Below are 14,557 nucleotides of genomic sequence, written 5' to 3'. Positions count from 1 at the left end.
TGTCAATGTGCGAATTGGATGAAAATTCACTTGATTGAAGGCAATGGACGTTAGTCACAGGCTGGTCAGAGTGTCTCTGTCCTTGTGTGGGCCCATTTCCATTAGCAGGGCTAACGCTCACATGGTTCATATGGGGTAGAAAACTAGCACTTCACATTACACTCTAATCAGTTAATGGCGTGGATAACGATTGCCTAACGTTAATCAACTTATTCCCAAGGAATTAACTATTGGAGGGTAATGTGAAGTGCTATTTTGTAGCCATGTAAAGCATGTGAGCGTTAACCCTATTAATGAAATTGGACCCATGCAAGGACAGAGAAAAAAAGTTGACCATGGTGGAAATTGAACCCAGGACCTTCGGGTTAAATCACCGCTGCTCTACCGACTGAGCTACAAGGTCCGCCGGAAGCAATTAAGTGGGAATTTAAGATGCCATTCTCACGGCAATGAATATGTACAAGTATAAGGATGAGTCACGTTTTTTGAGCGATGAATTCGTCATCGCTTTTTGTTGGCAAGAGAGTATCGATTTTTGATACTGTCACTCCTTGTTAGAAACGAAGTTGACTGGGAACGACCGACGGATGCTTCTTGAGTCGTGCCATCTTTGAATTCGGTTTCCAAACAACATTGTGACGGGAGAGTGAGCCACGAAAGCTTCAGATCTGTATATTCGTGTACAGTTCCTAGAACTTTTGCCACTGGCTGTAGCTTTAGTACAGCCTGGTCGTGGCTCACCCTCTCCTCACAATGTTGTTTGGACGCGAGTGTCTGAGCCCATGCGGCAAAACAACATTGTCGGAGGGCAAGTTCATCAATTTTGTCCGAGGCTGTAGGTCAAGTTCATAGTATTGCAATATAGAGATACCATAGGATTGCACAACATTCATTTAAACGCCATAGAATACTCAAATCGTTTGCGAGGGAAATTTTTGTCTACCTTATTGTTTATTTTTTACATGAGTGCAATAAATACCTTTTAACATAATTTCGCTCCTGGTAAATAACCTACTTTCAAAGCTTTGGCTAACTCAAATTCGATTTTATCGCTGTTGTATTTTCTTGTTGACGTGGAAATGAATACCGGCCTTTTGTGCCTTGTGAAATCGTCAAAAACTATTACAGCAGACTGTAACCAAGGCTGAAGGTAATGTTTTGATGTTCGCAGGACTTGAAATATACCGGTATAAACAATGTGTGGCAATGTTATTTATCAGTGGTTGTTAATTACAACTGTAAAACTAATGCATCTCACGCTTCCCAGTGGTGTCGTGCAAACTTCATTGTAATATTGATGCTGGGTTATTCACTCTACACTCATCATAGTAATTTTTCTCTTATTATCTGAGATCCTTCTGCTTTGTCAATCAATGACAACAACTATGTCAGTAAGTTTAGTAGCAGCTGTGCAGGTGACTTACACATGTCATATGTCAGAAACTGTTTTATACCACCGCAGGATATTCTTAATATGTTAAGAAAGGACTGTGATGCCTTCTTGTTAACAATAGAAACAAACACCGTTGCTATTATTATTGACAGCATAGGACGTATAAGAATTTTTGATTCCAATTCAAAGAGATTTTCATGGTCAGGTAGTGGTTAATGGAGCAGCCATTCTGTTGGAATACGACATTATTGAGAAAATGGTGCAATATTTGGAAAACGTAAATGGAGAGTGTTAGGTGTTAGTGTCAAATATATATCAGATGACTTAAATAATGCACGTCTTTGTAGTCTTCCACGTATTACGACAGAAATGTGGTATAGCTACCATTGGGGCTTGTGATCAAGGATCTGGTTTTCATCAAAGTGATAATAAGTTCAAAGAAACAAATAAGTTAATAAACTAATTGTATATTTCAACCTTTCCTTCTTTTACCTGTGTGCTACAAACTGGTTGTACTAAAACAAACAGAACCCTAGCAATAGGCATGACTACTTGGCTCTGCTTGAACAGTGAGATTAGTAATGAATCATACCACAACAATTCTCATAATCTTAAGCTGCGAGATGGAGCTGACTCTTCCGGCAGTTAACATCAGCAGGGAGCAAAGCTCTTGTGATGATGATGACGAAAATTTTGTGTAAATATTGTTCTTTTTTAGCCAAACACCACCCCTCTAAAAATTAGGGAGACTACCGACGAGATCAAATCAAATCAAACTAAATGTTGCATGATTCTTGACAAAAACCAAGAACCTGAGAAATCAGAGAAAAACCTCTCGGAATGAACTCTAAGTCCCCTAAGTCCCTGCCAACGTGGAAAGTCAAATAGAATACTAGCCTCTGAACAACCACTTAATATTCTCTTTATTTCTCCCCGTCCTTTTGCAATTCAACAAGGCTGTTCAAATACCAGTGTTCACCCGCCCTAAGGCTCATTCCTCTAAACAAAATTGAAACTAAAAATGCAACGTCATTGCTTCGGCACGTACTTCGTGTCTCCATTTGCAAAAGTTGGCCGCGTAGCACTTATATTTCAACGTAAGTCACTATTGGAGGGTAATGTGAAGTGTCATTTTGTAGCCATGTAAACCATGTGAGCATACAAAATAACACTTCACATTACCTTCCAGTGGTTAATTCTGTTGAAATTTAAGTGCTACATGACCAACGTTTGCAAAAACGTAACCCAATAAAAGAGGAATGGTGGGCTAACAAAAACTGTGATCTGGTCAACATTCCTTGGTAATGAGGAAAGGTTACGTTTTTGCAAACGTTGGCCTTGTAGCACTTATATTTCAGCGGATTAACTACTACTGGAGGGTAATGTGAAGTGCTATTAGCCATGTGAACCACGTGAGCGTTAGCCCTACAAATGGAATTGGGCTCACATAAGGAAAGAGAAAACTCTGAACAGGGTGGGAGTTGAACCCACGACCTTCGGGTTAGATACATTTTTGCAAACATTGGCCGTGTAGCACTTATATTTCAACAGAATTAATCATTGGATGGTAACGTGAAGTGTTATTTTGTACCCATTTGAACCATTTGAGTCTTAGTCCTACTAACGAAAGTGGGCTCAATTTGCAAAAACATAACCGTTCCTTGATATCTTAAATTCCCAGCGACCTGCTCCCGTTTGACCTTTTAGCTTAGTCGGTAGAGCAGCGGTGATCTAACCCGACGTTCGTGGGTTCAGTTCCCAGCATGGTCAGAGTTTTTCTTCTGTCCTGGTGTGGGCTCAATTCCTTTAGTAGGGCTAACGCTCACGGCACATGATTTACATGGGTACAAATTAGCACTTCACATTACCCTCCAATACTAGTTTTTCCGTTGAAATATAAGTGCTTCAAGGCCAACGTGTGCAAGAATGGAATGTAACATTTCCTTATTCCCAAGGTATGGTAACCAGATCTCCGTTTTTGTTAGCCCATCATTCCTCTTTTATCTTGTTAAATTGCCCTTTCTCAATGAGATCTATATCAACACCCTTTCTCATTTTTTGTAATATTGTACATACCAGGAGCCCATCCTGGAGCATGCAACTTCAATACAGCGTCTGTGAAACGGCGTTTTCACAAGTAGGTTTATTTTTAGACTAGCCCTTCCCGTGGATTAGGTCAAAAAACAAAGTCAGTTACGGTTCGGTGACCCTATGACGTCAGCTTAATTTCTTGTAATTGGTCATCGGGCTCCTGTGGGAGTCTCATTAGCGGGAAATTCAATCTAAAAATAACCTTACTTGTGAAAACGCCGTTGCACAAGTATAGTTAAGTTGCACGCTCCGGGTGATTGGCTCATGACATACTTATCATATTTTAAAATTGGAGGGGCATTTTACTTCCACATTATGGGTTGCCACAAGAAAGTCGGACCATTTAAGAACATCTCCATTGCCGAAGTTACAATTCTCGGACATGCGCAGTATCTCGTCATCACTCAAGACTCTGCTCCACAAATTCATTCCACTGATACTTCCCATAAAGCTCTGTTTCAATTCAAATGAGCCACCTCCGCTAGGCCCTTCAAATAAGCGGTCTTGATCTTGGCCAATCACGAGGACCCCTCCGCCATGAATGACATGTCCCTCTTGAAAACGGCTTCCGTTGTTAATGACTTTGCCGTTAACATTCAGCTTCCAAGATCCAGCTTGATTCTCCCACGTTACACAAACATGGTGTCTCCGTCCATCGTAATAGTTCCCAAGCTTATATGACCTAATGAGATAAGGACTGCTTAAGTTAATAGACGTGTGACCACAGAACGATTTGTACTTTCAAAGACAAAACACTTTTTATGCCACGAAACTGGGCATATATTTGGGTGTCTCTGTTCTGCTCTGTCGTCAAGTTTTTTGTGATTAAAAATACAGTTGTAGAATCTTCCGGTTCCTACTATGTAGAAATTCGTATCTTTCCTATCTAAGCCATTTTAAGACATAAACATGTAGTTTGTACAAGAAAAAGAATTCTGTTCACTATTCTCCAAAATCTCTTTTTGTTCCAGAGATATTCAAGTGTTTAAAATATGCAAATTAGCCAAGTGATGACGTCATAAACAACCGAATTTTGATCAAATATGATGAAAATAGGAAATCTCAGCAAATTTGTATCAGAAATGCTTGATTTTTTGCGGTAAGATTCTAGTAGATGTGCTCCACAATACGAGCATACCAGGTTTGCTACCTTGGCAACATACCGGGTTCCAGACCTCCCTGATGTAAAAGGCTTTTCTGGCCACCTTTGGCGTCCTATTTTGACAGTTGCCAAGGTGCCTGAGCTGCATGATTCTGTAAGTTCGAATTTGTAGCCTTGTTAAATGCTTTTCTATCTTAAGATCACCAAAAGTATTGATAAAAACTGTGAAAAAAATTGTTTCTGTTTAAGCAAGTAATTTTTAAGCGTCCACAATTTCATAAAACAAACTTAATTATCTCCAAAAAATGCATGGTTACGCCCTATTTTCATCTCAAATTCCAATAAGCCAAACTATGATCTACTTTTCTGCGTAGTCATACCCAGGGAAAAAGAATTTTTTCTTATTAGTTGGCACTGTCCTTAATGTCAATTTTCCAATGAGTTTGCCTCACGTACCGCAGAATATGATCGAGAGGGCCATCGTAGTCAAGTGCATGTACTCACGTGTCAGCATTATTTATGGTCAGCTCATTCCTGAACAAAGTGAGCTCGTTGATGACGCCTTGTATTGCATAACTGAACGTAACGCCCCTGTCAGAGTCACTTGTTTGCATCCAAAAGCAAAGTGTAAACATGGAAAGGTTCGGAGACCACGTCTGGGAAGCATAGCTGTCAATGCTTTTGCTTGGAAAATACAAATCATAATTGGACCAATCACCTTAAAAAGAAGAAAAAGAGGATAATAATAATCATCATCATCATCATCATCATCATCGTGATAACAATTAAATTTATATCTATACATTTTGCATATGTCTTTCTTTTTATTTTTCGTATCCGTACTATGATGTTTTCGAATGTAATAGATATTTTAGTCAATGCTGCAGTTGTTTACGGCCAAAGCCAGCCAAAGCTATACTCCTTAATCTGGGCATCCAGACGTTCATTCTGCCATAATAATAATAATAATAATAATAATAATAATAATAATAATAACAATAATAATAATAATAATAATGATAATAATCCTACTTGGAAGTCTGCAATCTTCACCAATGCAATAGGATCTTAAAGGTGGCTGGTCGAGTAGTGGAACGGTTGACAGGTGTTAAGAGAAAATAGGGCAGAGGGAAAACAATGCCTTGCTGGAAAAAGCGACTCACCAATCAGAAAAACGAATTGAGAAAAGAAATTGGGAAGCTTGAGTCTTTGCAGAATTACACCATTAAAAATAAACACTTAAAAGCTCGATTACAAGCACAATACAACATCAAAGTAAGGGGTTATAAAGTGATCATTGAAACAAAGAGTAATCGCAAAAAGCCAAAAAAAAAAAACGATACGACAACAGAGTGGAGCAATACCATCAAAACCGACTCTTTGAAAACAATGGAAAGAGATTGTTTGAACACTTGGAAGGCATAGAAAGTGATGTCAATGAACTACCGGAACAATCGTGGTCAATGGTCAATCTACAATGTGGCTGCATGATGGGCGGAGTAAAATCTTCTACCACTCTACTCAGTTTTAGTTCTTTAATTCTTTTACTGTCTACTGCCACAATATATCGGATAAACTCTATTCCAATGCCTGAATTGTTCCTGTTTGGCGAATCTGTACATAATGTCGATACAACTTTGATTACCCGGTGGACGAAACCTTCTAGTCTAACCAGCTCGAAGAAGAAATATTTTGGAGCTAAGCTGAGCTACTACCCAAACAGCGAGTCCTGCTTTCAGTTGACAAGAATTAGTAAAAGCGGAGATATTGCCACGAATCCTGGTCCTACAGTAGCAAACACAAGTGGAGTGAGCTCTAGTAGAAAAGTGTGTGCTGGCTGCGCTAAAGCTGTCAGGGTGAACCAAAATGGCGTTGCGTGCTCGGGCTGCTCAAGCGTGTTCCGTCAAAAGTGTTCAGGCATGAGTAGGAAGGATCTGTTATTCTATCGTTGTCATGGATCTTGGTTTTGCTTTACTTGCTCCATGCCTCAATTTACGGATAGCTTTTTTGAGACCTCCACTGACAATTTAAACTGCTCGGACTCTTTCACTTCAAGCGACGAGTCTTCTCCTTCGCCGGTTGATTGGTTCATTTCAAACATCAGCGCATATTACAAGAGAAACCTGAAGATTGGACATTTAAATGTAAAAAGCATTTACGGCAAGGCGGATGAAGTTCTTAACTTACTCAATACGTGCCGATTTGATATATTTTTCATAGCAGAAAGCAAGATCGACGGATCAGTGAGCAGCTCTCTTTTTGCTCATCCTGAATATCGCATTATCCGAAGAGATAGGAAGAAGGGTGCTGGCGGCATGTTAGTCTACATACGACGGTGCATTACAGCTCTTCGTCGAACAAAACTCGAACCTGAGGGTGTTGAATCGATATGTATAGATGTTAAGGGCTGTGGCAACTCCTGGTTCTTAATTTGTGCGTGTTACCGTTCTCCCAGAAAATGCAAAATTCCTGAATTTTTATCGTGATGTGTTTCAGCTGCTGAAAAAATGTATTCAAAACGAAAGGAAGTCGTGTTTCTTGGAGACTTTAATATTGATATGCTATCGGAAAATGGCTCCTTTGCCAGGTCAAGTTATAACCTTTCGAATTTTTGCGGTCAATTCTGCTTGATAAACATAATATCTTCTCTACTTCGCATCTCCTACTGTTGATGAGTCAGTCTTGACCTTGTCCGCTGATGATTTTTCCAGTCACATCAGTGTTGTTAATATAAACGCGATGGCTCCTAAGATTAATTTTCATTTTCATCCAGTCAGCGAAGCCCATGTTTCTGATATTCTCTCTAATCTGAACATAAGGAAATCAACTGGTCCTGACGGTATACCATCTAAGCTGCTTAAAATAGCTACCCCCGTCATTATTGCACCTCTGACAAAGCTTTTTAATCATTGTATTGGCGTGGGCGAGTGGCCTTATCAATGGAAACTCAGCAACGTTACTCCTGTTTACAAGAAAGAGGATGAGACATCCAAATCAAATTATCGTCCTGTTATTGTCATATCAGTGATACCGAAGGTGTTTGAGAGAATTAAATATGATCAGCTATATAGCGCATTCACTCCAATCTTTTCTGATAACATGTCTGGCTTCCTACGCGGACATGCATGCTGTTCCGCCTTACTTAAACTAACTGATGATTGGCGCCATGCTCTTGACAAGAAAAAAGATGTGGGAGTGGTTGCTATTGACCTATCGAGGGCATTTGACTCGATTTGCCATAACTTGTTACTAGCGAAACTAAAAGCTTATGGCGTTCAAGACTCTGCATTAAAACTGATTAAGTCGTATCTATTAGGCCGTCTTGAAAGAGTTAAATGCAATGGGAACGTGTCTGACTGGCTCCTCTTTCGTTGCGGAGTGCCGCAAGGGAGCCTTCTTGGCCCGCTTCTCTTCAATATTTATGTGAATGATGTTAATTACTCAGCTGGGTTTCCTCCCTACTTCTTTATGCCGATGACACGATGACTTGTCCATCGTAATTGAACCGACTCTCAAAATTTTAGGTGTAACATTGGACCGCGACTTGTCTTTTAAGCCCCATGTTACGATCATGCTGAAAAAAGCATACGCTATGATAGCTGCTCTACGTAGGATTAAGCGCTTAGTTCCATCAAATACTATGATCTCTCTGTACAAAGCCTACGTGTTAACGCATATTGAATATTGTAGCCCGCTACTACTAGGAATATCTAAATCTTTGAAGAATACCATCGAACGAGCCAATCACTATGCGATTAAGTCTTTACTTAACCTGGGTAACTCGGCTACCTATGATCTATGCTTAGCTACGGCCGATATGGGCACGCTTGAACAAAGACGCATCGTACAATCGCTCATTTTATTTTTTAAGTGTTTTAGACTTAACGGCCCAAATTACATTTCTCATTTTTTTATACCTAGGATAACTAATTATAATTTACGAGGTAATGGCCTAAATGTTGTGCAGCCATCATATAACAGCCTCGTTATGCACAACTCATTTCTGTATCAGATTGCCCACATTTGGAATCAATTATCAGCCATAACAAAATCCTCGACCACTTTGGCTCAATTTCGTTCTCGTCTGAACGGTGTTGAATTTGCAGGGTGCCCGTGTATGAACTGTATACGCTAGCTATTCTCTTATCTTAATGTTTGCACTAGTTTCTTTTTAAACTATCTTTTAATGCAGTTCTGGATTCTTCTAGAATTTTTATTTTTTATATGTAAATAGTAATTGTGTTAAAGATGAAACAACAACAATGATATTCAATGTCAGGAGAAATGTAGACTCGGAAAAATATCCGAGTCCCAGATGGGATTTGAACCCACGACCCACCGTGATCTAGTCGGATGCTCTAACCACTGAGCTACTGGAGACTCTATGGTGTGCAAGGGTCAATTTGTGGGTCTCGACTGGAACCGCATCGCGCGGCTACACAGCCAAGTATTGACTAGCATATTTGAAACTCACTAACAGCATCGCTGTTCAATGTCCTGACATTGAATATCGTTGTTGTTGTTTCATCTTTAACACACTCACTTTGGAGGTTGGTTGGCTGCATCTTGATATACATTAATGTGACAGCGCGATGCTGTTAGTGAGTTTCAAATATGCTAGTCAATACTTGGCTGTGTAGCCGCGCGATGCGGTTCCAGTCGAGACCCACAAATTGACCCTTGCTCACCATAGAGTCTCCAGTAGCTCAGTGGTTAGAGCATCCGATTAGATCACGGAGGGTCGTCGGTTAAAATCCCATCTGGGACTCGGATATTTTTCCGAGTCTACATTTCTCCTGACATTGAATATCATTAAATAGTAATTAGTTATGGTATTGTAAATAGTCGTGCGTTTTTAACATGAGCCACTGGCTCGGGAGATTTGGGCAACCTCTCCCTACGTTTGCGACTTTAAATAAAGTTACCTTACCTTACCTTACCTTACCGGATGCCGAGGCATCTCAACAGTTTTGGAAGGGAATCTGGGACAAAGATGTTAAGCATAATGATAAAGCCGATTGGATAGAGACTGTTGGGACAGAAGTGGGTAAGACTACTGAGAAACAGGTTGATTTTAGTGCGACAATGGAAAGATGGCGCACCTGGGTACTGGGTTAAGAACATAAAGTGTCTGCATCAGAAAATGTGACAAATGTTAAACAACTGCCCTGTCTCAGGGAATGTTCCTGCTTGGTTGACCAAGGGAAGACTGTTCTCATAATGAAAGATAGGACCAAAGGAAATAAAATTACGAACTACAAACCCACTACCTGCATGTCTGCCAGTTATGTGGAACCTGTTTACTAGCATCATTTCAGAAGAAATCTACCATCATATTTACACAACAGGCGATTACCTGAAGAGCAAAAAAGCTGTAGAAAGCGACCAAGGGGCACAAACGATCAGCTCGTTATTGATAAAACCATCATATGTAACTGTAAGAGAAGGCAGATTGGTCTCGCCATGGGCTTGATAGACTAATTAAGACACGAAAGCACTCAACATGATCCCTCCTTCGTGGATCCTAAAGTGCCTGGATGTCTCTAGAACTGCTGATAACATGAAACTGTTTCTTGAGAACAATATGAAAAACTGAGAGAAAGAACTGATGGCAGGAGGAGAAGGGATGGGAAAAGTGAAAATAAAGCTTTTGATTCTTTTTAAACCACGACTAGATGTAAGCATTGAAAAAATTACCTCAGATGATTATGCTAATCTCTGCTAAAATGTATCTGAAATACATTTTAGCAGATATTGTTATTGATAACACAAAGGTTATACTGGTTAATGTTTATGCACCAAACGATACAAACCAACAGGTTGTATTCGTGAGGGGGCTTTCAAAAAATCTGCTCAGCAAATATGATAATGAAAATCTTGTATTGGGGGGCGATTTTAATTGCGTAATCAGCGCTTTAGACAAAAGAGGTGGTAAACCCGTTGGTATTAGAAAAGCATCGACCATTGAACTGAACCCTTTGATTAAAACGCAAAATCTGCTCGATACGTGGCGTTACAAAAACCCGCACTCTTTTGACTCAATTGAATGGGACTTTATCCAAAAATGCCTTGAGTCTTTCAATTTCGGACCAAATCTTAGGCAATGGATCAGTGTGTTTTACAAAGACATCTCCACTTGCGTCGTTAACAATGGTGTTGCCTCTAAACTCTTCTACTTAGAGCAGGGTGTTCGTCAGGGTTGTCCCCTTTCGGGCATACTCTTTGTTATTGCCATGGAGCTTCTTGCCCAAAGTATAAGACGGTCAAACGACATTAAGGGTATACATATCCAAGGAAATGAAGAGGTCAAGCTCACGCAATACGCTGACGACACAACTGCCATTCTTGCCGATGTCCAGTCAGTTTCTAATTTATTTGATTTAGTCTCAGCGTGAGAGGCAAAATTAGAAATGTTATGGCTTGGCTCTATGCGCCATCGAAAAGACGCAATTGGTAATCTCCAAATTAGCGACGATCCTGTTTATGCGCTCGGAGTGCATTTTACTTTTAATATTGAATTGTCCTATAAGAAAAATTTCTTTGACAGATTAAGTTCCCTTAAGTGTCTGGTCCCGAAGAGACCTATCTATATACGGTAGAATAAATATTGTTAAAACATTGGCCCTCTCCAAACTTGTATTCATCTCCAGCGTTATGGAGACTTCAAAAAAAATTTGCAACAGAGGTTAATAAAAGAGTGTTCGATTTTATCTGGAAGCAAAAAACCGCTAAGATAAAAAAGACAACCCTCATCAAGAATAAAGCAGATGGCGGTCTTCGTATGAAACATTTTGTTCTTTTCGATAAGGCTTTGAAACTAACTTGGGTTAAACGGCTGTGCTCCGCCTCAGACGCACTGTTAGTATATTCCAAAATCACTCCTCTCTACTGTTAGTGGCACTGGCCTCTTTCAATGTAATTATGACTACAACCTTTTTGATCTTACTGGCCATTTTCCGGAATTTTACAAACAAATTATTCATCATTGGCAAGGAATTGTGTCTACGACACCTCGCAGCAAGACCGAAATATTGTCTCAGATAATATGGGACAACAAATTCATTACGATTGAAAAAAAAAAGAAGGTATATCTGCCTCATTGGCACCGAGCAGGGATAAAGAAAATTTCAGACCTTTTTGACGCGCATGAAAATTGCTTCTTGTCTTTTCTCGCCTTGCGTAATAAATATACGTTAACTTGCAACTTTTTACAATATCATGGCCTTACATCCGAAAACCCGCAAAGTTGGAAGAAGCTCCTTCACGCTAACTCAGACGACTCTACTACACCCTCGCCGCCAATCTGTACTAGATGTTATACATAAAACTGTTAACCCTCGAAAATCTTCCTCCTCCCACCTCAGAAAAAAACTCTTATCGTACGGTATCGCAAAGGAGAATTTAAATAAAATTTATCTTCTGCCGTTCAAGGCCACAAAAGAAGTTAAATTGGCAATATTCCAGCACAAAATTATACACAATATTTTAGCCACCAACTGTATTCTATACAAAATGAAGAAGGTGGCTTCACCGTCCTTCGCTTTCTGTCCCTCTGATAGTCAAAATATGCATCATTTGTTTAATGGCTGCCCGCAAGCATATTGTTTTTGGGACAAGTTCCAAACTTGGTATTCTACCGTAAGTAACGCGCATATACTTCTCTCCGAACCAGAGGTATTATTTGGAGTTACTCGTCCCTGTACGGACCGCTTGACCCTCAACCATCTCATAATGCTAGACAAATATTTTCTATACATTAACGCGCTAAATAATGCTAAATTCGTTTCCAGCGACTTTATCTCATTGGTGCAAGATAAAATGGAAACAGAAAAATACATTGCGGTCACGCTGAATGGTGAAAGGGAATTTCGACAGAAGTGGAAATTCTTTCACACCAGTTAAGGATCCCTATGAAATATATCGTAAGTCTTCTAGTAGCGTAATGTGTAAGTAGGTTAGGCCATAATAAGTATATGAAATAATTAAATATAGCACAGTTTTTAATAATAATAGATATTAATTATAACCAACGTAAAAAGCGTATGTGAACATCGCACTTAAGGCTGTACGTAGAGTACTGTAAATTGGTTATATGTAATGCTTAGATTGTATCACAGCATGTAGATATTGTAATGTGTAGATATGTAAATGGGTAGTTTGTGTCCTGTAAGTTTTGTGTAATTGTAATTGTTGTGAGAAAATTAAAAAATAAATAAATAAATAAAAAACATAAAAAAACCAACAACAAAAAAAAACTTGGAATTTTTCAAGGGGACATTCTATCCCCCATTCTTTTTGTCATTATAGCTTGATCCCCATGTTCCTTGTTCTCCGTAAGGTCAGGGCTGGGTATGATCTCAGTAAAGGTGGTGGTGGCCCAAGAATAAATCACCTCATATATGGATGACCTAAAATTATTCGAAAGGACTAAAAAATAGCTGCATACCCTTATGGATACGGTCCGTATTCGCAAGGACATAAGAATGGAGTTCGGGATTAGTAAGTGTGGGTGCTGATCATGCAGATAGGGACTGACTGGTACATACTGAGGGTATCGAATCCCCATGCGGTGAGAAGATAAAAGAGATTGACCGAGATATTGGCTGTAAATACTTGGGTATTCTGGAAGCAGATGGCACTGAAGTAGACATTTATAACAGAATACATAAGGCGGATTAAGAAGATCTTAAAGTCCCATTTAAACAGCACAAATTTCATAACTACCATCCATTCCCGAGCTGTATCCCATATAAGGTATGGTATGATGTTGATAGCCTGTATATCAAGAAACCCGAACGGGGGCAGGGGCGACTGATTAGTGTGGAAGACTGTGTCTTGATAGAAAAGAACTGCCAGTATGTATATGCTGCAGAAAGTAATGAGAAAATGATGAAAGCTGTAAAGAGAGAAGGAACCGTTGACATCGGAAAAACAAGAGAGAGCGTACTAGGAACCAGAAAAGAGAATTTGGAAAATAAGACCATGAACAGTATATTCTTCAGGAACACCGAGTTTAGGGATGAGAAAACGTGGAGCTAGTTAAAGAAAAAATGTCTGAAGAAAACAACTGAAGGTAGTATCATGGCTTCACAAGAACAAGCCATCAGAACAAGGTCAATTAAACATCATATTGACAAAGAGAACATCTCCCCCTTATGCAGGCTATGTGGAGAAAGAGACAAAACAGTTGCGTGGATGCAAATACTTGGCTCAGACAAAATACAAGAAATCGCGCCACGATAAAGTTGCTCAGGTCATATATTGGCAACTGTAAAACATATGACCTGGAACATGCAGGTAATTGGTATGATCATAGCCTACAAATGATGTTTGAAAATGAGAAAGTGAAAGTCCTCTGGGATATGAAGATTCAAACAGATAAGGTCATGGAGCACTTCAGACAAGATATAGTGGTTCTTGAGAAGGCGAGTAGCCATTGTAATATTATAAATGTAAAATGCCATTTTCACACCCATGTTGTTGAGAAAGAGAAAGAAAAGGTGGACAAATATCAGGATCTGAAAAGGTAATTGAAGAGGATTTGCAGCTGCAACAAAGTGATGGTGATTCCCATAGTAATAGGATCTTTTTGTACGATCTCAAATAATTTCAACTATTGGTTAGTTAAGACCAGACATAATCTGAACCTTGGAACCCTCCAAAAGGCCTGCCCCCTAGGAACGGCTAGGGTTTTGAGATATGCACTGAACATCTAAGGTTGAAGGTTGCAACTTGATACTCAGTTGAACATTACCAGCTTTTTGAAATCATTTTAACCGTGAGATGACAAACAATAATAATAATAATGAGAGGGCATCTTGGCTAGAGGATTGGAGTACAAGTTCAACAGATGTGCAAGAAGATATCAGCATCACTGTGGAGGATATTAGAAATGGAGTGAGCAAGATGGCAAACTGGAAAGTAACCGGCCCCGATCTTGTTCAGGGGTTCTGGTTTAAAAAAACTGACAG

The 14,557-nt window shown here is 39.5% G+C and overlaps 1 protein-coding gene across 1 annotated transcript in view; it reads right to left on the bottom strand.

Annotated features, from left to right (window-relative positions):
- Positions 1-933: 933 nt before the first annotated feature.
- Positions 934-14,557, bottom strand: part of LOC138003110 (C-reactive protein-like) — a 43,705-nt gene continuing 30,081 nt past the window's right edge. Inside the window, exons 4-5 of the mRNA XM_068849058.1 lie at positions 5,091-5,304; positions 934-4,166 (exon numbers count right to left, since the gene is read on the bottom strand). Coding sequence (XP_068705159.1) covers positions 3,761-4,166; positions 5,091-5,304 — 620 coding nt within the window. The 3' untranslated portion in view covers positions 934-3,760. The remainder of the gene's footprint in view (positions 4,167-5,090; positions 5,305-14,557) is intronic.

Source organism: Montipora foliosa, chromosome 5 (assembly GCF_036669935.1).
Source record: "Montipora foliosa isolate CH-2021 chromosome 5, ASM3666993v2, whole genome shotgun sequence".
NCBI classification, from domain to species: Eukaryota; Metazoa; Cnidaria; class Anthozoa; order Scleractinia; family Acroporidae; genus Montipora; species Montipora foliosa.
The sequence above is the reverse complement of the archived record's forward strand: the minus strand, read 5'-3'. Positions and strand labels throughout refer to the sequence as shown.